At 35.3% G+C, this 27,082-nt stretch overlaps 1 protein-coding gene across 11 annotated transcripts in view; it reads right to left on the bottom strand.

Annotated features, from left to right (window-relative positions):
* Positions 1-27,082, bottom strand: part of ACBD6 (acyl-CoA binding domain containing 6) — a 210,345-nt gene that overhangs the window by 121,834 nt on the left and 61,429 nt on the right. For all 11 annotated transcript variants that reach the window (XR_008293240.1, XM_053209479.1, XM_053209477.1 and 8 more), the window contains 2 exons: positions 18,940-19,022; positions 1,851-1,956 (listed from right to left, as the gene is read on the bottom strand). Coding sequence is in view for 10 of the 11 variants with exons in the window: in XM_053209479.1 (XP_053065454.1) it covers positions 1,851-1,956; positions 18,940-19,022 (189 nt within the window). In the remaining variant the exon portion in view is untranslated. The remainder of the gene's footprint in view (positions 1-1,850; positions 1,957-18,939; positions 19,023-27,082) is intronic.

The raw sequence follows: 27,082 nt of genomic DNA on the forward strand, positions 1-27,082 counted from the left end.
TACTGATTTTCTTTGAACTACCTGCATGTGTTAATTTTATAAAAATCTGAACTCACAAGTACAAAAATAAAAAACAATAAAATCAAGGAAAGCAGTCACACCTGATTTAGTGGGACAAAAATGTAGTCTAATCCAGAAAGCCAAAAAAACCCATCCTAGTGGGAATCAAAAGACCTGGTTTTAGGGGCACCTGGGTGGCTCAGTCGGTTAAGTGTCTGACTCTTAATTTCGGCTCAGGTCATGATCTTACGGTTGGTAGGATTGAGCCCCATGTCAGGCTCTGCGCGGACAGTACAGAGCCTGCTTGGGATTCTCTCTCCCCCTCTCTCTCTGCCCCTCCCCTGCTCACACACGTGTGGACATGCAGGCCCTCTCTCTCAAAAATAGACATAAAAAAAACAAAGCCTAAAAAAAAACCGACCTGGTTTTATTATTTCACAATCTACTTTTCTCCACCCACATCTCTCTTAGCTGTTTGTTTCATTACTTAGGGGAGAACACAACTGTTACTGGTCCCCCTTTACTGCAGAATTATAGTCTTATATTTTCAGTTCCAGATGTCATTGACAATATGTATTACAGGAAAGATATCGCCTGAAAATGAGGTAAAAATAAGGCCTAACCTGTATAAAGAGCTCTCAATTAATACATACATTGATTATTTATCTACTCCTCACATTATCTATGATCACTGCAAGAAGCACCTCCTAACAATCACCACCTTTTGGTCATTTCAATCATTTTACACTGCATTATCAAAGAGTAAGTAAAATGATTAAAACTGAATTAGTAAATTTTATTCCCTATTTTAACAACTGTAACTCAGGGACAGTTTAAGCTCTGTATGTCAACAGTTTTATTCACAAACCAAATAAATTAAAAAGTAATATATTTTACAAAATAATTTAGTACAGACTCCCTTTAAGTAGCGGGGTCACATTTAAATGAATGGATTTACCAAAATTCTGACACACAGTATTCTAGAAATATATTTACTGAGCAAAGGACAATATACTTGGTCAAAATGCAATGACAGTGGGGCGTCTGTGTGGCTCAGTTGGTTAAGCATCTGACTTCAGCTCAGGTCATGATCTCACGGTTTGCGAGTTCGAGCCCCACGCTAGGCTCTGTGCTGACAGCTCAGAGCCTGGAGCTGCTTCAGATTCTGTGTCTCCCTATTTCTCTGCTTCCAAATAAATAAACATTAAAAAAAAATCTTTAGGGGCGCCTGGGTGGCTCCATTGTTTAAGTGTTCGACTTCAGCTCAGGTCATGATCTCACAGTCCGTGAGTTTGAGCCCTGCGTCGGGCTCTGTGCGGACAGCTCAGAGCCTGGCGCTTGCTTCGGATTCTATGTCTCCCTCTCTCTCTGACCCTCCCCCATTCATGCTCTGTCTCTCTCTGTCTCAAAAATAAACAAACATTAGTGCTCGCTTCGGCAGCACATATACTAAAAATAAACATTAAATTAAAAAAAATGTCTTTTAAATCTTTAAATAAAAAAAAAGTACAATGATAGAAGTTGTGATGATAGAAGATGTGAAAACTATTTAAAAATATTTTTATATAATCTATAGATTTCACTTATTAAGTTAACAGTCTCTCCCTTTATTGTGAAGAAACAAGTTACTTGACTGCACCAAGCTTCAGCTAGTAACTTACACAACATCAACAGAAAGATGATGGACACATACATAGAAAGCATCTTAACTGAGTGACACTATCTCACATAAATATTCTGATACAATCTTACACTGTATTTTGAGTTGTAGTTCATAAGCCATTTCGAAAAAAAACACTGGGGCAGAACAGCAGGCATAAAAAAAAATTAACAAGGCATGTTTTCCATACCTCTTCATCTTTCATATTCACATCCATATTTTTCGATTTGATGACTTTGGTTATATGGTCAATGTTGTTTTCCCTGCAGTAATCAAATATGTTTTTGTCTTCTTCCCTAATTAGAGTAAAAATAAAAAGTGTTTTACTAGGTAATTCATAAAAGTTACATATTTTTAACATAACTTGTTTACTGCTGACAAACATCAATGGAATTTCTGTTTTCATGAAGAATTTTACATGAACAATAAGGGATTTTCCATAAGACATAATATATCCCATCTCTAAAGTTGTTAGCAACTATAATTACAGGGAAAAGTTTTACCTGCTTTAACAAGTTACACTAATACAATGATATAACACTTTAGTACATTTTTCTCAGCCCTCTTCCTCTCCCCAGTTCCTTTTTACACACTGACAGGCACAAATTTCCTGACTCAGAATTTTCAGTAGTAGCACTGCAGTAACAAGGTTACTTACTATTGTCTATACAGAGGTTTTAAAAAATCAGGACACTACTTATTACTTTTCTTACAGGATAACAGAATAAGCTGATTGCTGCTACTCAAGTTCATGCAAACACACACACACACACACACAATCACACACACACACTAATGTAATTTTCTTAAAGGAAAGACAAAAAGCAATTTTCCTAAGGAAAAGATAATTAAAACATCACAAAATTCACAATCTTTTATGAGATATTAGAAACAAAGACTAGGAACAAAAACTGGGAAGCATACTATGTACAAGTGCTCTTCTAAGTATACTGATCGACTAAATTCATTCACTCTTATCCAACAACTTCACACAAAAAAGAAACAGGTAAGGAGAAACTATATGACCTGCCAAATGGCATCACATTTATTGAAGGTAGAACAAGAGCTAGAACTCACTCAGATCAGCTGGTTTTGTATATGGTATGTTTTTCTATTGTATTGAGCTACATCTAGACTAGCCAGCTAGTCTATTCTACAACCTAATGTAGAAGTTAACATGAGATCTATGAGTTCTCTGAAACAGTATACAGAATTGTGTAAATGTGTGTGCATTTTTCTGAGCGTGCTATGTGTATGTGGGGGTAAGGGATAGCATCAATGAGAGTCTCAAAAAATCAGTAATTCTCAAAAGGACCAGTAATTTGGAATATTATCCATGAAACTGTTCTATATGTGGACTACACATTCTGGACAGGCATAAAAGAACGCAAGATGAATTTCAAAAATTATACTAATATGTTTTACAACCTGCAGGGCCATAGCTTCTATTCATCACTAATGCAAGCACTTGGCCATAGGAGTCTTCCTATCTGAAAAGCCAATTTAAATACCTTATACCCTATAAAAAGTTATTTCCACTCAGAGGTAATTAACTTAAAACACACTACTTTAGCATTAACCATCTAAGCTTTCCTTATGCAAGTGGTGTTTTTAACTGGGCACCTACTACATGCAAAGGCACTGAGCAAGATTCCGTTTAGTAACAGATGAACAAGAAACTTTACATTCAATACAGTTAGGATGATAAAATCCATATACAATTAACATAAAATAAAAATGGATCTTTAAAAAGGCTTATACGAGTACACAGGGGAAACAGCCTGCTTTAAGCTGGAGAAAAAGAGGTAGATTTCCAGGAAGAAAAAGAACGTATGGTCTCTCGAAAATGTCCATTTTACAGAAGAGAAAACGCTTTTCCAGATCACTTTTTCTGAAAGAAAATAGCTAAGTCTGAGGCCAAAACCCCAGAAAGGAGAAGTATGATTTTTAAAATTAAGGCTGCATATAATACCACTTCAGCTATATTTATCACACACAAAAAAACCACTGTTTCTATGAAAAAGCATATTAAGAATTCTGACTTGGGAATAAGAGGGACCTGTTTTCCTCCAATCCAATAAGACAGAGCACTCTAATTCAAGAGGCAGCAACTTTATGAGAGAAAGGACTGTATCATTTGAAGTCATAACAAAAAATACACTATTCCCTAGTTGTTTTGAACTTGGGAATAATGGAAAGTTAGTGGTGAGGAACAGAAAGGAAAGTAAGGAAGATCTCTGGGATGTAAGTTACCCATACCCAGTAACGCATAAGGGTTATTCACAGATGAGAGGATTTTCTGAATCTATGAGGTCTCTCTTCCTGAATCCCAAATGTGTATGTATACTTAGGCCATAAGCAGTAAGAGTAAATATAGTACAAACTTATTTAAAATTTTATTTTACTCATTTTACATTTTCAATATTTACTATATGTAGCACTTACATAAATTATTTTGTTTTGATATGTGAATGTTTTGGAGGGCAGGAACATTTTTTTTTTTATCTGAATACCAGTTTATCATCTGTTATCACCACAAAGTATGTCGGGCACATAAAGGACTTAAAAAATACTTATGGGTAGAATACACAATGCAAATTAAATATGAAAAAGAAATTTAGTAAAATCACCACAAATGTATTACAAAGTTAAGTGACTAAGATAAAAAAGAAAATTGACACTCTTGGGCTTAGTTACTAATACAGTTCTCCCTGCTCCAAGTTTTGACTCTCTTCCATGCCAGCAACCAAGCTGTCTTTATACAATGTCACCACCTAGTGTCCCAAATGAAGAAACATCTGGAGCAACAACTTTCCACATCTCTTTTCTTGTCAGCAAGATTACCTACAGTTTACAAATCAAATTCTCTTTTCCCCTCTACATTTCCCTGTTAATAAAGTATTCCATGGGCAATCTTTTCCTCTATAAACACACTTACTTTAAATAAAACGTGCAAATGAACTCAGCCATTACCAAATACAGTAGAGCCTAAATAAATGTTAGTTCTCTTCCACATCTTCTCACTTTATCTTCCTTTCTCTCACAATTCTTGGCCAGCTATCTTCCTCTCTTTGCTGAATATGAGTGATAACATGACCGTATCCATTCTCTATGGATAAGCATGAGTTATGGCCAAGATGCTACCCTCAAGGATATCCCAATATCCCTAGCAAAAGACAGAATGTCTCTCTCTACTCCAAATTTTTGGAAATTGAAGAATACACAATTGTGTATCTGAAGGGAAGAAAAGTCACTGGTTTTCTCTGAAATTCTTTTGAAATATGAGAACACACCCTTATGGAAAGAGGAATGGTGTTTAAGTATGGTTGTCTTTCATCAATTATAGGAAGAACAGATCTTTGCACACTCATAAAAATATTATCTGTACCACTTTCTACAAGGTTGCATTTTCCTACCAAAAGAATATTTCAGGGGTGCCTGAGTGGCTCAGTCAGTTAAGTGTCCGACTCTTGATTTCGGCTCAGGTCATGATCTCACAGTTTGTGAGATTGAGCCTCCCAATGGGTTCTGCACTGACAGCATGGAGCCTGCTTGGGATTCCCTCCCTCCCTCCATCACTCCCTCCCTTCTTTTCTCTCTCTCTCTCTCTCTCTCTCTCTGCCCCTCCTCCACTCTCGCACATGCTCTCTCTCAAAAATAAACAAAGAATACTTCAAACAGGTCTCATAACAAGCCATCTAAAGTCCATTAGCTACTATTTCACCTATTCTATAGAATTAAAAAAACACATTTACGGGACTAGCTCAGATATCTATTTCCTAGATACATTCAATAAATATTCAATTCAATTTATATATTAAGCAACTCACAATCAGATAAAAAATAGAATGCCAGTAAATAGGCAATGAAAAATTATTTAAAGAAGGAAAACACAGAGTAAGCCAGTACCCACACAAATATAAATAAACAAATGTCACTAATCCTCAAACTAAGGAATGTGGACCTGCATGCTCTGTGGAGGCACACAAAGACCTTTACAGGGATATGCAGGTAATTGGGACGCTGGGGTGGCTCAGCTGGTTGAGTGTCCAACTCTTGATTTTGGCTCAGATCATGATCCCAGGATCATGGGACCAAGCCCTATGTTGGGCTCTGAGCTGAGCATGGAGCCTGCTTGAGATTCTCTCTCTCTCCCCACCACCCCCCCCCCCCGCCCCGTCCCTCTCCCCTTCACACTCTCTCACTAAAATAAAATAAAAAAATTTAAACAATAAAATAAATAAAGGGATATGCAGGTATGAACATTTTAAGCTAAAAAAGAAAAGAAAAATTTTAAGTGAATCAATTTACAGCTCAAACTTGGAAATAAATGCATTTTTTTTTCCTTAACTGACCTACCTGAAGAGACTACTGCGGTAAATATTTTATCACCATTCTCCTTCTCAAAATTCCCTCTGCTCTGATCACACCCCTCCTAGTTTATATAAGAAAGGCATATACCTCTCTCCTTAGTATGGTATACTTGTAAGAAGTATAACCAAAAAGCTTTGCTAAGACTTAGCAATGACTATTAATTAAGCCTGTTACTCTTTTGCTTAGAAATACTCTGTTTAACTAATATACTGGAAAAGGTTTGGGGGAAAAAATCAGACGTAGGTTGTATTAGCCCAAGATAGAAAACCTTCCTTGGTACTAAATAAAGGGACAATTCTGGTGAAAAATTGGCGTTGGGAAACATTCTATAGCTAAGGTTAGAGAATGGAAGGGCTGAAATAAACAAAGCTAAAAACAGACGATGCTGATCTCTGTCTCATTTTAATAAAAAGTAATATTTTGTGTTAAAACTATTTTTAAAAGCTTCACCCACCTCATTAAGACCCATTTTCGATTAAAGTTTACTTATGTTTAATAATTTTTTAATAATATTTATGATGTATGTTGATCAGCTGTATAGGAATAATTACAGTGATGGGGCACCTGGGTGGCTCAGTCGGTTAAGCATCTGACTTCAGCTCAGGTCATGATCTCACAGTTTGTGAGTTCGAGCCCCATGTTGGGCTCTCTGCTGTCAGCACAGAGCCCCCTTTGAATCCTCTGTCCCCTCTCTCTCTGCCTCTCTCCTGCTCTCATGCACATGCTCTCTCTCTCAAAAATAAAACAAAACATTAAAAACAAAAAAAGGAAGAATTAAAGTGATAACTCAAATGGGAAAAGATTTAATGCATAGTTCTGGGTCAAAGAAAATTACATTTTAAAAAAGTCCAACTTATATACATATTTTTGTTACACAGAATTATGATAGTGCAATAAGATTACATAAAAATGTATTACTTTAAAATACAATTGTGTGGGAGAAGTAGAATTAAAGGAGAAAAAGGAATGACATAAAATTTCTGTTAAAGACCCTATTCATGTATTTTTAAATCAAGATCAGAATTTTAATTAAACTTTTTATTTTGAGACAATTGAAGATTCACATGCAATATAAGAAATAATACAGAGAGATCTTGCGTACCATTTCCCAGCTCCTCTCAATGGTAGCATGCTCATGTACTTTAAAAAACGGATTATAGGGGCACCTGGGTGGCTCAGTCAGTTGAGTATCAACTCTTCATTTCAGCTCGGGTCATGATCTTGCAGTTGCGAGACACAGTCCTGGGACAGGCTCCACAACGGGCGGTGCAGCCTGCTTAGGATTCTTTCTTTCCCTCTCCCTCTGCCCCTCTACCACTCTTGCTCTCTCTCAAAAAAACAAAGCAAAACTTTTTAAAAATGGATTATCATTATAGTATTTAGATTCACCTAAAAGAGTGATCTATTTACTTTAAAATTTCATTATTTGCACAGGGTGCTTGCATGGTTCAGTTGGTTAAGTGTCTGATTCTTGGTTTCAGCTCAGGTCATGATCTTATGGTTGTGAGATAGAGCTCTGTGTCAGGTTCTGCACTGAGTGTGGAGCCTGCTTAAGATTCTCTCTCTCCCTTCCCCTTGCCCCTCCCCCACTCACAAGCTTGCACTCTTTCAAAATAAAATCTCTTCTTATAAAATCCATTATTTACAAAACACCAGAAATTGTGCCCTTTGTAATACACTTAAACTGTTAAATAAGAATTTTAGATGTTATCATAAAATTCTAAAGGAGAACATACTCTTCCAAAATTCTCTTAGCGACTACAATAGCAAAAAGTTGTTTTGAGTGTCAAATTAGCCCAATATTCTATAAAGTAGAGGCCTGAAATAAGGAGTGGGCTAATCCACTAAGGATGATCAAATAAAGCACTACAGAAGAGTTGACGTTACAACCTATCTCTCTGGAAGATGAACTGACCAGCCAGCCAGCTGGGTTACTGAAGAACAGAAAGAATATTCCAAAGAACAGAAAGAAAAGGAAAAGCATCAACAACAAAAAGCGCTCAAGAGTGTTGAGAGATAAATTAGATACCAGATATAGACCCAAAGAGCTACTGGAGTCAGACACTAACCTTAGCATATCTAAAACAAACAAACCAACCTGAAAAGGCAACTATCCTCAGTAGGAGGTATGGTTAGCAATAAACCATAGGAGGGGAAAAGTGAAGCCAATTTTGAACTCGGACCAAAAGAAACAATTAATTTAAGGGGGGAAAAATCCTGAGTTATTTCTCTGCTGGGAGACAGTTTGTTCAAGAAGCTTCATTAGAACCTTGGTTAAAGCAACTCTTAAAATGGTTCACCTATTTACATATTCACAAATGGTCGCCTATTAATCTGTCTGTCTGGGTTCCTGAATACTTAGAGGGTACCCAGGGTACCTAAACACTTGGATCACTACAAAGACACAGCCTTTGGTAAATAAATAAGCCTTTTTTAGTTTACACCTCAGTTTCAGATGAATTTTATTATACTACTCTGTCTCTGAGAGTCTGCTCACCTACGCGTCTTTTTTTTAGATCTTTGAGATTGAAGAATGGACATAAATTCACTAAAAACACACTGTGAAGTTCCTTAGGAGCCAGTCTTTCTAGGATGAAAGCCTGCTCCCTGTCTTACAAAATTTAGTAGTGCTGTTGCTGAATACTACCTTCTTTGTAGGAATTTAAGTTCTTAATTCACTTGACAAGTATATGGCCAGAAGTTGTCAATCTGAAAGGTAAAGACTTGCTATTCTGTCCAAATATAACTTTAGGAAATAATTACATCATCTTACTGATCTCACTGACTAAATTATCAACATTCTATTATTGTAGGCTAAATACAAAGCCCAAAGTCTAATGCCAATTCTTTTTTATATAACCTTTGTATTTTATATGTAAATGTACAACCTTTATTTCATATATATCTAAACATAACCTTTGCTATGACTAAACTATCAATACTTTAGAAACTGAGATAAAATATCTACATAGAAATTAAGATACTCTGTATTCTTAAAAAAAGAATGTTTTAATTTACAAATATAAAAAAATTAATACAAGCATATCTTAACTTTGTTTATAGTTGCTTCTCTCTTGAAAGAAAAAATCTGTTCTTACTCAAAGGTTTTTAGCAAAGCTGGTGAAAGACTAATCTGGGAGAAGAAGCAAATTGGTAAAGTCAGCTCCTATCTCAAGAATTAAATAGTCAGAGCTGTCATATTTAGCACATCAAAAATCCCACTTTTAATTAATATCTAATTAAAATTTTGGATGTTAATTTCATCATAAAACACTGTTTTCGAGTATCAATCTTACAAAGACCATAAATGAGAGTCTATACTATGGTCCTCCAGATAAAATCTTGTAAATAGTACATCCTCTCTGAAATACCTTGGTCATATGCCCTAGAGGAGGCAAACAATGCTGGAGCAATAACTAAGCTCAAGAAACCTAGCATTCAGATCAAGACACTTACAAAAGTGGGGTTTTTGTTGTTTGCAGTGTTGTTCTTAAAATAATTTCTGAAATCCTAGATGGCAAAAAGACACTGAGAAACTCTTTGTTAAAGCTGCCATATTTCATTGATTCTAAAACACAAATAATGGGGTGCCTGGGGGGCTTGGTCATTTGAGCATCCAACTCTTGATTTTAGCTCAGGTCATGATCTTGGGGTTGTGGGATCAGGCCCCACATTGGGTTCCATGCTGGGCATGAAGCCTGCCTGGGATCTTCTCCCTCCCTCCCTCTGTCCCTCTCCCCTGCTTGCAAGATCTCTCAAAAAAAAAACAAAAACAAAAAACACAAATTTTTTCATATTTTAACATTTCTGATGAATCTTATAATCTGTAGACTCTTACAATTAATTAGTAGCATTTTTTCTTAATGGTATTTAAACCAGTGGTGTTTTAGAGTCAATAAAATAGGTAGGTTCAAAATACACAGTGCCAAAAGGACAGGTGAATGATGAAAGAACTTATAGATACTGAATCACAATCCTCCCACTCAGACTGCTACTATATCTGCAATTACTTCCACACAGTTATAGTACATAACCAGTTAGTTTTCCCCCTTCCTGTTATGTGGTAATGACAATATCTTCTTCACCAAATAATAAATATTTCAACAGGGTTATATTATAGCGTACTTATTGGTAGGTCTAGAAAATTCTTAAAAAGACTTAAATAAAAAGTTCTACCTGTTATCTTATTTAAGTTGTTAATATGCTGTTAATGTATTTTTCTCACATTTTTTCAAGGAAGCAATGACAAAGGAAAGATCAATGTCCCAGGTACTTCTTGAAGATAACCTCTTATTCTGGAAAAGTTATCTAGCCATGATTTATAGATACTAGTTACTAAAAATGCATTTCTACCTCTTAAAAACCTACTTAACTCTAAAATAGTTGATTAAAATTTCTGATACTTCAAATGTCCATATGAAAAAATTTATTTTAATTCTGATCAAATCCTGGAAAACCAGTGGCCACATCAGAAACATCTATAGAATCCTTGGCTAACAGGCTCTATAGAGCTGAGTTACATTCTCAAACATTACGGTAAGTCTAAAATCAATAACGTCAATGAATCCAAAAGAAACATCATCAGTATAATGATGATATAATTTTACTGGTAAAGCACATCTTAAAAAACAAACAGAAAAGGGCTTTAAAAGTTTAAATTGAAGATATTCACTCTGTTCGTATAATAACAACTATCAAAATTAATTTCACTAATTGCAGAACACAAGGATTCCTCAACCATCTCAGAGGCAGTATACTGTAGCAACAGCAGAGTACAAACCACGTGACCTTGGTCAAGTAACCTAACTTTTCTGAGTCTAAGTTTCTTCATCTGTAAAATAGGGATATCAATATCTACAGCTTAAAGGATCATTCTGAAGATTAACTGAAATAATATATATAACACATGTAGTATAGTAACTAGCACATAATTAGTGGTCCATAAATGTTAGCTGATATTATTACCTTAAGATTTTAACACATGTTGTACACTGGGGTCATTTCTCATATGCCTTTATATAACACTATCAATCAATTCATCTAACAAATGTTAATTAGACCTCCAAGGAAATAAAAATACGCCAATGTAAGTGGAGTAGAGTCAGTATGGGGGTGGGGGGGGGAGAAACTGGCATCAGATGAGATGATGAAGGGCCCTGTAAGACATGTTAAAGAATATTAGACTTTATCCTAAGCGCTATAAGAAACCATTAAAAGGGCTTCAAGTAGGAGAGTGACACAATGATATGAGTTATAAATCTGGGGAGGAGGCAGGAAAGGAAAAAGGAATCCAGTTCTCAAACCATTCTGCAGTGTCCTGGCCAAGAGACGATGACTGTTTAGTGACAGTATTGCAAAAGGCAGGATGGTGGCGATAATGAAAACTAGGTGGATGTGAATTATTTTGGAACAGGAGGAAACAGAATTTTTTATATAGTAAGGGATAAAGGAGACAGTAGACCAGTGTGACATAAGAGACCTAGAAATGACATATTTTACATAAAATACTGGTAAAATACTTACCTAATACATATATAAAATTTTATATTGGGTAAAATTTATAAATAAAATCATGTAATATAACAATGTCCTTTTCACACAGAATTCCAACTTTAATAAACACCATTTATTACTGTACACAATGCAATCAGCAAAGTTCTTATAAATCAAAAGGTAATGTAATGAACCAAAATTGCTTGCTTTCAGTATTGACAGAATAGGTGACAATAATTAAATGATAATTAAGAAGATGACTATTTCACAATGCTAACATCTCTGCTAACATTTTAAAATATCTTTATGTCTCTAAAGCATTTAAATAGCAGAAAACATTTATTTATATTATGTGTAATACATATACCACTTTTTATTATAATGGATAGAATAAACCCGTAACTATATGCATCTTTATAGTGCATACACACACACACTAAACTTTGTAAACAAGTCTAAGTGTCTAGCATTTCACAAGTACTATATAAGGATATGGATAAGATTAGAGGAGCAGAGAGAAAAGAGACAACAAAGTGAGGAAAAGGAAGAGGGGGAAGAATAAAGAAAAAAGAAAAGGAGAGAGGAGAAGATGATGGTTTTAGTTGAGGAATGACCTCTTGTTCAGAAAGGGCTGTTGATCTACAAACAGGTGGATCTGCCTAGATGCTTGGTTGGCATCAGGACACTGAGCACACAGGAGCTAAATTAAGCACGTAAGAAAAGGGTGAATATGAGAGCCAGGAGACTCTTACAACAGTTACTGTTTATGGCAAGACCTGCTTGTCTCAAGGGACCCATTTTCACATAATCTATAATTATCTCTTCGCTTTAATCGCCTTGTCATTCCTAAGGCTCTCCTGGGCACTGGAAGAGGAAAAGCTCATTAACTAAACCTTTTCTCCTCTCTCCAGCCACCCATGGCTTTTAATTGCTTGGTGTGTTATTATCTAGGAGTGCAACTGGGATCATTTTCATAAGAAAGGAGGGTAGAGAGGAGGAAGGGAGCCATGAGTCCCTGAGGTATGCACCACAGAAAAACCTTTGCTTTCTCAATTATTTAGGCCAGCTGAGGTTTTACAGGCTGAATAAATCCATAACTCAAGTTCATTCTGAGCAGTCAGATTCTCAAGGGGGAGTTGCCCACTTGCCTATACACACTTGTGTAGTCCTCAAAGAATAACCAGAATGTAACAAGACATATGTCATCCAATTTATCACCTATCACCAAAGTGTTAACACAATGTTGATCATGGGCAACACAGTGAAACAGGGAAGGTTTTCACTACTACCAGCCAAACAGATGTAAGGAAGCAGGATAATCTTTTTGGTGCTAAGGACAGTGGTGTCAATGGGACAGTAGTATCCCAGAAAGACTTAGCCAACTGAAAGCAAAAAAATCCAAATATTCAAATTTTAAAGTACAAATATGTATAACACATTCTCTTAAAGCTTTGGAGTCTTACATAGATTTGTTCAAACAGATTGCTATCTAACAATGTGAAGCTGAATACATAACTGAATGGAGTTTTATACCATCTGATTTTATAAATCACTTAAAAATAAAACAATGTATGTTGTAGCTTTTTCTCCAATCACACCTCTTTCAGGAAAATTTTAGAGTACAATTTATGTGTAAGTGATAGGCCTCTATACGACTATCATTCCAGTTCATATTTTCATCACAAATACAAAATTAAAGTATAATCACTTTTATTGTGAATTATGTTTATATTATTCCACTTTATATTCAGAACTAAAGAGCAGCCAATAAAAAGATAATTCTTAAATATTTTCAAAATCCATTACTGTTTAAAATTTTTAACTTTCTAAGTCAATGATGAAAGCATCTCTTTAAAATTCTACAGGCTTTTGTGTCTGACCACAGCAGTGACCTCTGGTATTTTCTGCCAAAACAGTTCATTTGTCTCACAGAACAACTAATCAATTCCAGAGCCCATCAATCATTTTGGTTGTATACTGGTCTGGTCTTGCTTAGAGAAGGTCCAGATGGCTGCCTGTCTAAGTGGGATTAATAAAATTCTGATAGATTACATAGCATCAAAGTACAAAATATAACAAGGAGGACCAAATCTTATTGCAGGGTAGAATGGACACTGTACATGCTTCATTTATTGTATTTTTAATTCTTGCCCTAATTTCTCAGTTTATGTGCCATCTTCTAGATAAAACCTTCTAAGTATACAAGTCACCAAAAGTGATTTCTTATTAAGTGAGTCAGTATATGTAGTGCAGAAGCATTTGACTCTTTGCAAAGCCCTATGCTTATTAATCAGAGCTTTTTATGCCCATCTGCAGTATAAATGAAACACAACTGATCTCAAGTCTAGAGCAACTGTCTTTGAGTTAAAAGATTTGTTACTCTCCTGTTTCTATAGTTCTAATACAGATTCTAATAGCACTGGCTCTTTCTTCCTTGTTTTCCATTTTCTCTTGCAAAAGCAAACAACCTGTACCTAATTCTATAACCAGGCTGACTTGTGATTTTTAGTTCATAACCTGAGCCCTGTGCTGTCCGTTCCTGTTGTGGGGTTGTGCTGAGTATAACAATGTTAATAAAAGTTAAAAGTTACATAGTAACTCATTTTGTGCCACGTACTATTCTAGGATGCCTATGTATACATATTCAAATAATTCACATAAGTGTCATATGAGAAAGGTAATACAGTTACCCCTATTTTGTAGATAAAGTAACTTGTCCAAGGTCACAGAACTACTGAGGGAATCAACATTTGAATGCTGGCAGTCTGGCCTCATAATTTTTGGTATTTAATTAGCCTCACACTGTATCTCCTCCATTATACTACAGAACAATTAACCAGCTTCATAATGAAAAATTGGTGTCGGGGCTCTAGAATATTAACACAGAGATCTGTATCTATGACATGATATTGTCACTTTCTGTGACAGAGTGGAAATAAGGGTCAGAACCACAACAGGCAAGGAGCAAGCTCAGAATTGGCCCCAGTGGCCCTTGGCTCAAGAACATTTACAATAAAATGAAAATGGGCCTTTAACTTATCACCTACAATACACATTAGTCAGGAAAACTGCCACAAAAATGGAGCCCAAGCCTTATTACATGAGTTTATTAGATACTGATTTTCCTGATCTTTAAAAATGGGGAAAAAAATTAGAGGTTTATATACTAAAGTATCTAAAACAGACCTTCAAAATACTTTTTTAGTGGCTTTTAAAAAAATGGTTCTACAAAAGAAAACTTTTCCTTTCACCTAAGTTTGCCATTTGACATTTCTAAAACTCTAAAACCTGTCACTTTCACTTCAGTTGAGCGTGATTCTGCCAAGAAACTGCAATTAGCAATTAGTTAAAGCACAACTTCCTCTTGGAAAAATAAAATACCAGATATGTCACCTAAGCACAAGCAAAATTTGATTACACAAACTCCAACAAACAGCCTGTTTTCATTGCTGCAACTGCATTTTTATACTTCAGAAACAACAGGGACCACCTCTACTCCGTTACTGAAATAATCAACATTTCAGTTTAGAATGATTTTTATCATGATCTAGTTTGTTATAGTAGAATTCTGTTCAATTGTAAAATAACTTTTTGATTACAAGAAAATGACTAAGTGTTGTGATTCCACTGTTAGTAGTGACAAAATTAACATCTGAAACAGTTAAAAGGCTTTCAGTGGTTCACATTCATGTTTCCTGCTGTTTCATATCTTAATCATCACACCAAGAGAATGAAAATTTAGATGACTTAAAAAAATAAGGCCAAGACTAATCAGTTTTGTCCCTAGCAGAGGTTCATATTTCACCGGATTAAGGAGTAATATTTATTAAACATACTATAGATGCCAAAAATACTAAGAACATACTATTCAAAAGTGAAGATGGGAAGCACAAATATCCACAATGTTTGTCTGACAGATTCATAATAAATGTGTGAGGAGATGAATTCAAATCTGTACTTTATGAAAATAAGCTGTGTTATTTTGTTATTGTTTCTCATGGTCAAAATCCTAAATATTTGATTTAAATCTAAGAGTGACTTCTTTAGGAACTGGGTGGAGGATAAGCAGGTAGGTTAACTCTTCCAGGATAGTTTAATTCTGTCTTAGAAATACACCAATTATCCAGATATTTACTTTCACTTCCAGTGGAGTAATGTTTAACTGTAATCAGCCATGTCACTGGACATTCCAAAAGAAACTGTACTCAGAATGTTTTTTGGAAAAGTACTAGGCTTTGGGAGCCCTTAAGGAAATTGGCACACAAAATAAAGATCACTATTGTTTATAGACAACTGATATTGTTAGAAAGTTAAGTATAATGATTTTTTTTAAAAAAGTCAAGACATAATCTTAATTTAATCTAACTAGGAAAGGAAATAGCTTACACATTTTTAAAAACTGCCTAGGAAAATAAGTGAGTATGGGTATTATCACAAGAAAACCAAACCAGCACTCTTTGCTTTATGATATGAACACTAGGTTAACTCTATGTGAGCAACAATCACTGAATTATCAGCTCCCTGAAGGAAGAGCCATGGATACCTCCTGAGTTCTGGGTACTTTTACTAGATAACCTACTAAGTTTTGGGAACTTCCTCAGACACTCAAAACACAGAAATGGATAAAATATGATCCTTGGCCTCCAAAAACTAAAAATTCAGCAGAAAGGATACAAGGTTTTATTATTATTATTTTTTTAATGTTTATTTATTGTTGAGAGAGAGATACAGAGCGTGAGCAGGGGAGGGGCAGAGAGAGAGAGAGGGAGACACAGAATCTGAAGCAGGCTCCAGGCTCTGAGCCACCAGCACAGAGCCTGATGCGGGGCCTGAATTCATGAGCCACAAGATCATGACCTGAGACGACGTCTGACACTTCATCACCTGAGCCATCCAGGCACTCCAGGATATAGGCTTTTTAAAACTTCTATTTAATGTGTTATAACGTGATAAATGCTATAACAAGTGTGAATAAAGGACTTACAGGAAAACAGAAGGAATGACTAACCTGTCCTCTTAATATATAGAAAAATGACTCTAAAGGTTTTACTGATTTGATTTAAACACTTAATAAATTTTGATTGGTAGGGTTAAAGTTCTAAGATGCCAATTTTAGAAGACTCTAAAGACAGAATATACAAATTAAGTAAACCACTATATAAGGGCTGAGGGGAAGGGGGGGTTTAACTCTGAAAAAGTTTTTAAACTATGCTTCCTCAAAACTGTATGAGCTCCTCAGAGTTCTCAGGGTCCCAAAAAGGGATCAGAGTGGCAAATGTATTCCAAATCAGCCTTAAAAAGTATCTTTTTCCCCTCCAATTCTCATCAGCCTTCCCCTATCCCACCCCAAATAAACATTTAATCTATAACAATGATATACGTACTCTGCAAACAGATTCAAGATAGGACCTTTAGTACCAAATGACTGGTCAGGAATGGGAAACTATGAGCTTTTAAAGTTTTTGATTCATAGTGGAAGCAATAACTTTTCTCCTAGAATGCTTCCCCGGAGTCCTATCATTACATCTTCATGTGGGAGATAATGTCAGCAAACTCTTCTGCAAGAGTGCAGCATACATATTTGGTACAATTTACTCTTTATTCAATAAAGATAGGTATTTCTCTTCAATAAATTTAGGTGAACCCAATTTTCCACTTAAAAATTACTGCTCATTCGGGGCACCTGGGTGGCTCAGTCAGTTAAGTGTCTGACTTCGGCTGGGGTCATGATCTCACGGTTTGTGAGTTTGAGCCCTGCTTCAGGATCTGTGCTGACAGCTCAGATCCTGAGCCTGCTTCGGATTCTGTGTGTGTCTCTCTCTCTGCCCCTCCCCTGCTCACGCTCTGTCTCTCTCTGTCTCAAAAATAAATAAAACATTTTTAAAAAATTAAAAAAAATTACTGCTCATTCATTTCATGTGAATAAGTAAGAAAAATAAAGTTCAGGTAACTCAAAAAGTGTAACAGCATTAGAGATTCTTATTTAAATTTGTTTGTAAGGTAAAAATCTTAGTAGAATGTGCCACATGACTTTAAGGCAGGACAAAATCCCTTTCCAGATTTTCACATGGTACTGAAAGAAAAAGATTAATCAAGACATTTTATACATAAAATTTAAGATCCTAGTTAAATAATATGAGATGATCACAAAGAATTTCTTTAACTGTAGTTAAACAACCCTACATAACATAAAATTTACCTTCTTAACCATTTCTAAGTATACAGTTCAGTAGTGTTAAGTATTATTCACACTGTTGTGCAACCGGTCCCCAGAACTTTTTCATCTTGGAAAACTAAAGCTCCTTAACCATTAAATAACAACTCCCCATTTCCTACTGCCTCCAGCTCCTGACAACCACCATTCTACTTTTTGTTTCTACGAATCTGACTACTCTTGATACTTCCATATAGAGGAACCGTATTGTATTTATCTTTTTGTGAATGGCTTATTTCACTTAGCATAATGTCCTCAAGCTTCATCCATGTTCTATAGTATGTGTCAGAATTTCCTGCCTTTTTGAGGCTGAATAATATTCTATTATATGTATAGACCACATTTTGTTTATCCATTCAACTGCCCATGGGCATCCGGGTAGCTCCCACCTCTTGGCTGCTATCAATAGTGCTGCTGTCAACGTGGGTGTGTAAACATGGGTCTTCTGAGATCCTGTTTTCAATTCTTTTAGATATAAAATCAAAAGTAGAATTGTTGGATCATATAGTAATTCTCTGTTTAACTTTCTGAGGACTCTCCACAATATTCTCCTTGATGTACCGTTTTATACTCAAGAAGATTTCTAATCTTTAAAAGAAATGGTAATTTAACAACGACAACAAAAAATTAAAAACCTTTGTTTTCTAAAAAAGAACATAAATATTTTTTAGAAATTGTACAAGCTTTATGAGACTGAATCACTCCCTTCCTTTACATACTTGAGTTCAGATTACAGCCAAACTAAGAAAAAAGAAAAGAAAGGATAATGGCATTTTTATCAGTATTGTAAATAAACATGAACACAAATACACACACATACACACACACGAAGAAATGATGATATTTTGAGGAGAACAACATCAACAACAAAAATCCACAGCTTTAGACTGTGTGAGACACAAAACCTTGCCCTACCAACTACTTACGTGGTGGAAAAGGTTACTATCTGGCAATGATTCAGACACTTATTGATCTCAAAGATAAAACACCTAAAAAATTCTTTCCTGCTATTTATTATCCTCCTAGAGATACCACCAAAATCAGTTTCATTTCACATTAAGAAAAAGTTCTTCACAAAGCGAAGCTTTCAGGATTAAAAAAAAATACACACAAACACACATATACATATGCACACACATAAATACACATATATACGTATGTATGTATCCCTATTACCCAATACCAGAAGAAAAATTACCTGATGATTTCTTCATGATACAGAGAACTAACAACGGGGCCACCAAAACCGGTATTTGCTTCTTTTCCTTTCTTCTCAGGTAACTGTACGGGGACAGGGGGAAGGGAGGAAGGAAGGTGGAAAAAGATACATGGATTAAGGCAGTGTGTATTTAAAATAGTTCTAAAATAATACTTTGCTAAGGAATACTAAAGATTTGAGGTCCACAATTTCTCTGAGGCCCCAGTAACAATTTCAAGATGGTATCCAAAAGGCAAAACGATTCTCAAGTCATCAGAGTAATGGAATGAGTACCCACTAGCAAACCAAGGTCATTCCACTACTGAGCTCTGGAGCCACCTGAAGCCCACCATTCCCTTAGCTGATTAGAAGATGCTATGTTCACTGTGGAGAATACTGATGCTCAATGTAGAAAAATGAAAATGAAATATGACCTATAAATACCAGATATGAATGTGATCAGGAAAATCATACCGAGATTATTAACAAAATTACAATTTCCAAATAAGAAAAAACTAAACCATACTAAAACTTCAAACTCAAACACAAAGAAAAAATATTTTTTTGGTGGCAAAAAGAAAGGAGAGAAGGTGGAGGAGAAAGGAAAGGAAATTATGACCTAAGATAAATGAAAAAAAGAAGCAAATTGTTATGGAAACACTTTCCAAAATTAAGTATTCAATAGGCCCTGACCCTCAATATTTTCAAAAAGCACAAAATTAAGATTAATTTAGAAATAAGATTCTTCTAAAACATATAATATGGAAGCAGTAAACTCGGATGTTATTGTCTAAAAGGTTCAAATTGCAATCTCTGCAAAAGCCCACATCTCCTGCAATAATGACAGTTTTTAGGCCAGGATACCCTGCCAAAATCAAAATTCTAAACATAAATGTCTTAGAATCAAAACTAATACTTTTAGGGGAGCCAGGGTGGCTCAGTCAGTTGAGCGTCCAACTCTTGATTCTGGCTCAAGTCAGGGTCCCAGGGTCACGGGGTTGAGAACTGCATCAGGCTCTGCACTGAGCGTGGAGCCTGCTTGGGATTCTCTCTCTCTGTGCCCCTCTTCCTGACTCACGCTCTCTCTCTTGCTCTCTAAAATAAAAAAAAAAATAGGGGTGCCTGGGTGGTTCAGTTAGTTAAGCATCCAACAGTGGATTTCAGCTCAGGTCATGATCTCACAGTTTGTGGGTTCAAGCCCCATGTTGGATTCTGCGCTGACAATGCGGAGTCTGCTTGGGATTCTCTCTCTCTCTCTGCTCCTCCCCTGATCATGTGCTCACTCTCTCTCTCTCTCAAGAATAAACTTTAAAATAATAAAAAAAAGAAACTAATACTATTATTGTTTAATTTAATTAACTAGTTTCACTTCAGAAAAATATAGGTAATCCCCATATACCTGGTTCCCCACCCCTCCCCCTGTTCTTTAAAGAAGAGGTTTTGTTTTATTGTTGTCACTTTTTGTGGTTACTTTTGGTTTGTGAACCACTGGGTAAAGGAAAAAGGTCTTGGAGACAGCATATTCTATTAGTTCCTGAGATCACTGGGAAAACCAGTTTTGAGAAAGGGTGGAAATTTTGAGATGAATCGATGCAGTTACCAATTTATGACAGAAACAAAGCTACAATATCATAAATAATTCCTGTCACAATTTAATGACAAGGTATACTAGTTGATGCTGGCAAGTAAGAAGCACCAAGTAAATGTCAGATCCCTCTCTTCTCTGAAGACCATTCTTAGAGAATAAATGCTGCAAAGAATTTCCAGAATAGAGAATGTTTTCTTTATACTAAAAAAGCACATACCATAGGGAGAACCCATTTTATTCAACGCAATTATGTTCTAAATACATACTCCATTAGTACAATAAAGTTGAAACATAGATGGTGTCCAAGAGATGCTTGCTAAATGAGTGACAAGACTGAAAACAAGGAAAGGGTGCGTCACGCAGCTTCCTGACAAAGAACAGACTCCAAGAACATACCAGAGGGGAAAATCTACGTGTACCACATTAACAAAATGAAGGATAAAAATCATATGATCATCTCAATAGATGCAGAAAAAGCATCTGACAAAATTCAACACCCATTCATGAGAAAAACTCCTAACAAGGTGGGTACAGAGGGAACATACCTCAGCATAATAGAGTGCATATATGACAAACCCACAGCTAACATCATACTCAATGGCTAAAAGCTCAAAGCTTTCCCTCTAAGATCAAGAACAAGACAAGGATGACACCCCTCATCACTTTTATTCAATATAGTATAAGTATTCCAATTTTTAAAACGGGCAAGAGATCTGAACAGACACCTTACCAAAAAAGATACACAGATACACAGATGGCAGATAAGCAAATGAAAAGATGTCCAACATCGTATGTCATTAGGGAAGTGCAAATTAAAACAATAATGAGACATTACTACATACCTCTTAGAACGGCTAAATTCCTAAAGACTGATAACACCAAATGCTGGTAAAAATGTGAAGCCACCAGGAACTCTCATTCATCGCTGGAGGAAATGCAAATGGAACAGCCACTTTGGAAGAGGGTTTTGGCAGTTCTTCTAAAACTGAATATAATCTTACTATATGATCCAGTAATTCTGCTTCTAGGTACTGACCCCCTTTGCCCCTGCAAATCGAAAATTTATATCTACAAAACATCAATGTTTAAAGCAGTTTTTTTTTAATAACTGGCAAAACCTAGAAACAACTAAGATGTCCTTCAACAGATGAACAGAGAACCTAACTGTGGTACATCTATACAATACGATATTATTCTGTGATAGAAAGAAATGAGCTGCTCTAGATTAACTAAGAAAAAAGAATAAACAACTAAAATCAGAAACTAAAAAGGAGACTTTACCACTAATACCACAGAAATGAAAGAGAATTTTAAGAGACTACTATAAACAATGATATGCCAACATGTTGGATAATGTAGAAGAAATACATAAATTCTAGATATATAGAACGTACCATGATAGAATTATGTATAAAAAATCTGAAGAAACCTATAACCATTAAGGAGATTGGTTCAGAAATTTAAAATCTCCCAAAAAAGAAAAGCCCAGGACCAGAACATTTCACTAAAGAATTTTACCAAACATTTAAAGAATTAAAACCTAATCCTTCTCAAACTCTTCCAAAAATCTGAAGAAGAGGCAACATACCTAACCTCATTTTATGAGGCCAGCGTTACCCTAATGCCAAATCCAGACAAAGAAACTAGAAGAAAACTACAGAACAATATCTGAGGAATACTGATGAAAAAACCCTCAACTAAATACTAGCAAACTGAATACATTAAAAGGATTACATATCATGACCAAGTGGGATTTATTCCTGTGAACGTAAGGACAGTATGGTTCAACACATGAGAAACATCACAAAACAAAATGACGGAAAGCTACATGATCATCTCAGTTGGTACAGAAAAAAGTATTTGACGAAATTCAACACCCTTTCATAAAAAAAAAAAAACACTCAATAAACCAAATATAGAAGGAAATTATTTCAACATACTAAAGGCCAAATATGAAAAGCAACAGCTAACTGCACACTCAATAGTGAAAAACTTATAGTTTTTCCTCAAAGATCAGGAACAAAGGAAGGATGCCCACTTTTAACACTTCTTTTCAACACGGTATTGGAAATCCTAGCCAGAGCAATTAGGCAAGGAAAATAAAAGAGGTCATTCAAATTGGAAAGGAAGAAATAAAATTATTTCCATTCACAGATGACATGATCTTATATGCAGAAAATCCTAAAGATACCTCCCACATACACACATATAGACCACAAGAAACTGAAAGAACTAATAAACAAATCTAGCGAAATTGCAGGATACAATACTAACACACTGAAATCATGTAATGTCTGAGAGAGAGAGAGAGAAATAAGTAAGTTTTCTAATATTAAAAATGATCAGTGCTATGGAAAAAAAATTAACGTGGGGAAGAGAACTGTAATTTTAAATAAGGTCAGGAGGGCCTCACTGAGAAGGTCATATGAATAAAGACATAAAAGAGGTAGAGAGGTGAGACTTGCAAATATCTAGGGAATATTGTTCCAGGTACAGGAAACAGCCAGTGCACAGGCCTTAGTGTGAGGGTATGCTTAGAATGTTACAGAATTTATGTATTCGTGTTCTTTGCTGAAGGCTGATTAGTATATTTTAGGGGGCAAGACAGAAGCAAGAACACAAGGTTATTCACAAGACAATCATAGTTTCTGTTGGTGTCATTCACTGAACCTCTTAATGTGAATAGGCAATTTAGAAAAACACCTGTGATCTGCTTGGCAATTATTTGCTGTGAAAACACATACTAATAATTAAGAATTATATGGTATTTTGGAAAGGGATGAGCACAGTTTTTTTTTTTATTTAATAGCCTTTATTTTTTAGAGTTTCAGGTTTACAGAAAATCGAGTGGAAAGTACAGAAAGTTCCCATATTCTCCCCTCTCCCAAATTTTCCACTGTTATTAACATCTTACATTAATGTAGTACATGTAATTAATTAAAGTCCATAGTTTATGGGGTGCCTGGGTGGCTCAGTCGGATAAGCATCTAGACAGGAGAGTCCAGAGATGTTGCTAGACATCTTACAATGTACAGAGCAGCCCTCTACAACAAAAACTTATTCAGCCCTAAATGTCAATGGTGCAAAGGCTGAAAACTCTGGTTTATAAGTTTTCATCAAATGTTTTAACATTTCAGCTATCATTAATGTTTTGGATTTTTTTTTTTCTCCTATCTTTTCCTCTCTCTTGCTTTTTCACTTCCTTCTGGGACTATATACATGCTACACTGCTTGATATTTTCCCATAGTTCACTGGGGCTCTGTTCATTTTTTAGTCAGTCTTTCTATGTTGTGTGCTTCATTTTTATTAGGTTCACTTGCTACATCTTCAAGTACTGATCTTTTCTTATGCAATGTCTAATTTGCTGTTAATCTTATGCAGTATATTTTGCATTTTAGAAATTGTCATCTCTAGATGTCCTCTAGACCCAAATTCCATTTGGGTCTCTTTGTATCTTCTATTTCTCTTCCCCATTATGTTTGTATGTCTTCCTCAACTTTCTTGAGTTTATGAAATATATTTATAATTTTCTCATCTCTATCTTTTCTGCATCTGCTTTTATTGACAGGTTTTCCTCCAGGTTAGGAGTCATATTTTCCTGCTATCTTTGCATGCCTGAAAGACTTTTACTTTTTTTTGTAAAACAGACATTGTGAATTTTAATCATTTGCTTGATGTTGTTGTGTTCTTTTAATTATGTTAGACTTTGTTTTGGTATGAATTCAGTTATGTGGAATCAATTTGATCCTTTCAAGGCTCACTTTTAAGTTCTGTTAAGGCAGGGGCAGAGCAGCCTTTAATCCAGAGCTTAATTTAGCTTCACTACTAAACAGAAATCCTTCTGAGGCCTCTAAAACATTATGTCCCATATACTAAATTTTCTTTCCACTCTGACTAGTATGAAATGAAATATGTCAGCTCCAGGAATTATTTTGGCTTACTGCTTTCTTGTATTTCTTTCCTCAGCTTGTTAGTTTCCTCTCTCACACACAGATTAGTATTCAGCCAAAGGGACCCCTCTGTACATCTTTAAAACTCTCTTTCTATGCAAGAACATCCTCTCCAGTATTCAGCCCTGCATTTTCCAGCTCAAATTAGTAAGAGAGTCAGATTCTTTTGGGACCCTCCTCCCTGGACTACAGCTTGGAAGTTGTTTCCTGGCCATAAGCTGAGGCAACTGTAGGGCTCATTTTGTTTGTTTCTCTTCTTTCCTAGTTTTATACTAGTTTTAGTACAATGTCTGAAAATCACTATTTTTCATCTATTGTGCCTGGTTTTCTTCCAGTTTAAGACAAAAGGGTATATCTTGTCACCATTACTCCACAATGCCCAGAAGTCCCACACACATTAATTTAAAATCTAACATAATATTCCATGCATAATTTACTTAACCATTATCTGACAATTTTTAGGTTATTTTCACTTTTTCACACATAAGTGAAGATATGATAAATGTCTTTGTATATAAAGCATAGTTTAGTTTTAATTAAAATCTTTAGGAAAAAAATGACTCATCTGATTATTAGTATATATTTCTTCTTCCTGGGATTAATTTCTCTTTCTGAAGCGTTGTGCATGTTAGAATGCTGGTGTCAACTTTTTTGGTGGAGGAGGGAAAAGGCTGTATTTTAAGCAGAAATAATATTTAAAAAAAAGTCTGCCATTATCAGATTGAATTCAGAATAAAGCTGCCAAAGATGCATTAGTTTTGCTCTCCATCTATTTCATCTACAAGAAGGGGTAAACTTTGGCTACCTTATCCTTCTATTTCCACTCCAATGAGATGTTTCTCATAGAGGCTTAAGAAGTTTATTCCATTTCTCTCTACTCAAAACGCATTAAGTTATTTTTATGTTACATCAGCAGTTAAAGAAAGAGACTCCAATTTGGCAGCCGATAGGATAAAATTTGCCAATTCTTATATTGCCTCAGACTATATTATTTGAGACACTGAAATGCTCCTTCACTCAAAGGGGAAAGGATAAGTTGTTGGCTGAATCTTTATCACTTGATTCAGATTCCACCTTAGTTGCAGAGTCCAGATTTAAAACCTTGTGAAGCATTCTTTTCCAACTGAAAAATAACTATTCCAAAGATTATCAGGCTAATATATGCAAGGAGGGGGTTTCTTGCTTCCATGTACTACCTTGTTTAGCTTTTCTTTTATTGGTTTGTTTGCCTTAAGTAAGACCTAAGTTTGTAGGTCTAGCTGTAGAAATTTGGATAAATTAACCTCTCTGTCCAAGTTTCCTCATTTGCAAAAATAGGAATATTAGTACCCATCTCATATGGGTGTTTTAAGGTATAAAATATGTATGTAAAACAGAACAGTGCCCAGCACAAAGAGGACACTATATAAGTGTTAGCTAATATAATAATGATCACTAGCCAAAATACAGCCATCTCTTCAAAGCAAAAGTGTCTCAGTAATACAGATAACAAGACATTCTGATGTGGGGACTTATATTATTGAACCATGAGTCTTCCTCTAATACCCTTAAACTTCTGAATCTCCTGATAAAACCACCAATCCCAAAATCAAATAAACAAATAAAAAACTTAACATAATAACTCTTATCATTAAGAAAAAAGGAATAGAACTTAAGGAGTGTCTTCCATGTGCTTTGCACTTTATATATATTATCCGATTCCAACTTCAAAACAATTCTAGAAAGTTGGCATTTTTACTGTATTCACTTAATCTAAGACATCAATTATAAAGAGTACCATTATTTTCTAGTATGCTAAGAAAAAAAGCCCACAAATATACCAATTTTAAGATACAGAATTTTTTAAATGTCAAGAACTTAATAACTGTCTGCTTTATATTTGATGAAATGTACCTCCACTTTACAGATTAGAAAGCTGAAAATAGGAGAAATGAAGTACTCAGTGCCACATAGTAAGTGGCAAAATCAAGATTCAAACAAGATCTTCTGATATCCAAAGCTTCTGCTCTTTCATTTAACTATGTTACCTCTCCAGGCTACTTTTAGAAGCCATTATTATATACTGATAATATTCTGAATTAAAATTCTGTTCACTTTCTTAACTTTGGTTTTAAAAATTAAACACATAATTTGAAAGGAAACTTTAAAATTAAACATATATCAACTTTTTTGGAGCTGATGTATTATAAATTATGAACTTAATCAATTACATGACCAATACTATAGTTCTAAGTCCTTAAAAAAGAATATTTTTCTAATAATCCCTTACCAATATTCATTGTAGTTTTTTTCCCCCTGAAACATGAGTATTTATTCATTTCCAAATGTAAAAGTAAGAATAGTGGGGTGGCTGGGTGGCTCAGTCAGTTGAACATCTAACTCTTGGTTTTGCTTCACGTCATGATCGCCCAGTGTCCTCCACACTGGGCCCTGCACTAGCAGCACAGAGCCTGCTTGAGATTCTCTCTCTCAATCTCTCTGCCCCTCCCCGACTCCTGCTGTCTCTCAACGTAAATAAAAACTTTATAAAAAGTTATAATATTAACCTCATCTCAGCTATTGTCTGTCATGAGTGTTAAAAAAAAATTACCATGAGAATATTGT

The sequence above is a fragment of the Acinonyx jubatus genome, chromosome E4, assembly GCF_027475565.1.
Source record: "Acinonyx jubatus isolate Ajub_Pintada_27869175 chromosome E4, VMU_Ajub_asm_v1.0, whole genome shotgun sequence".
Lineage (NCBI taxonomy): Eukaryota > Metazoa > Chordata > Mammalia > Carnivora > Felidae > Acinonyx > Acinonyx jubatus.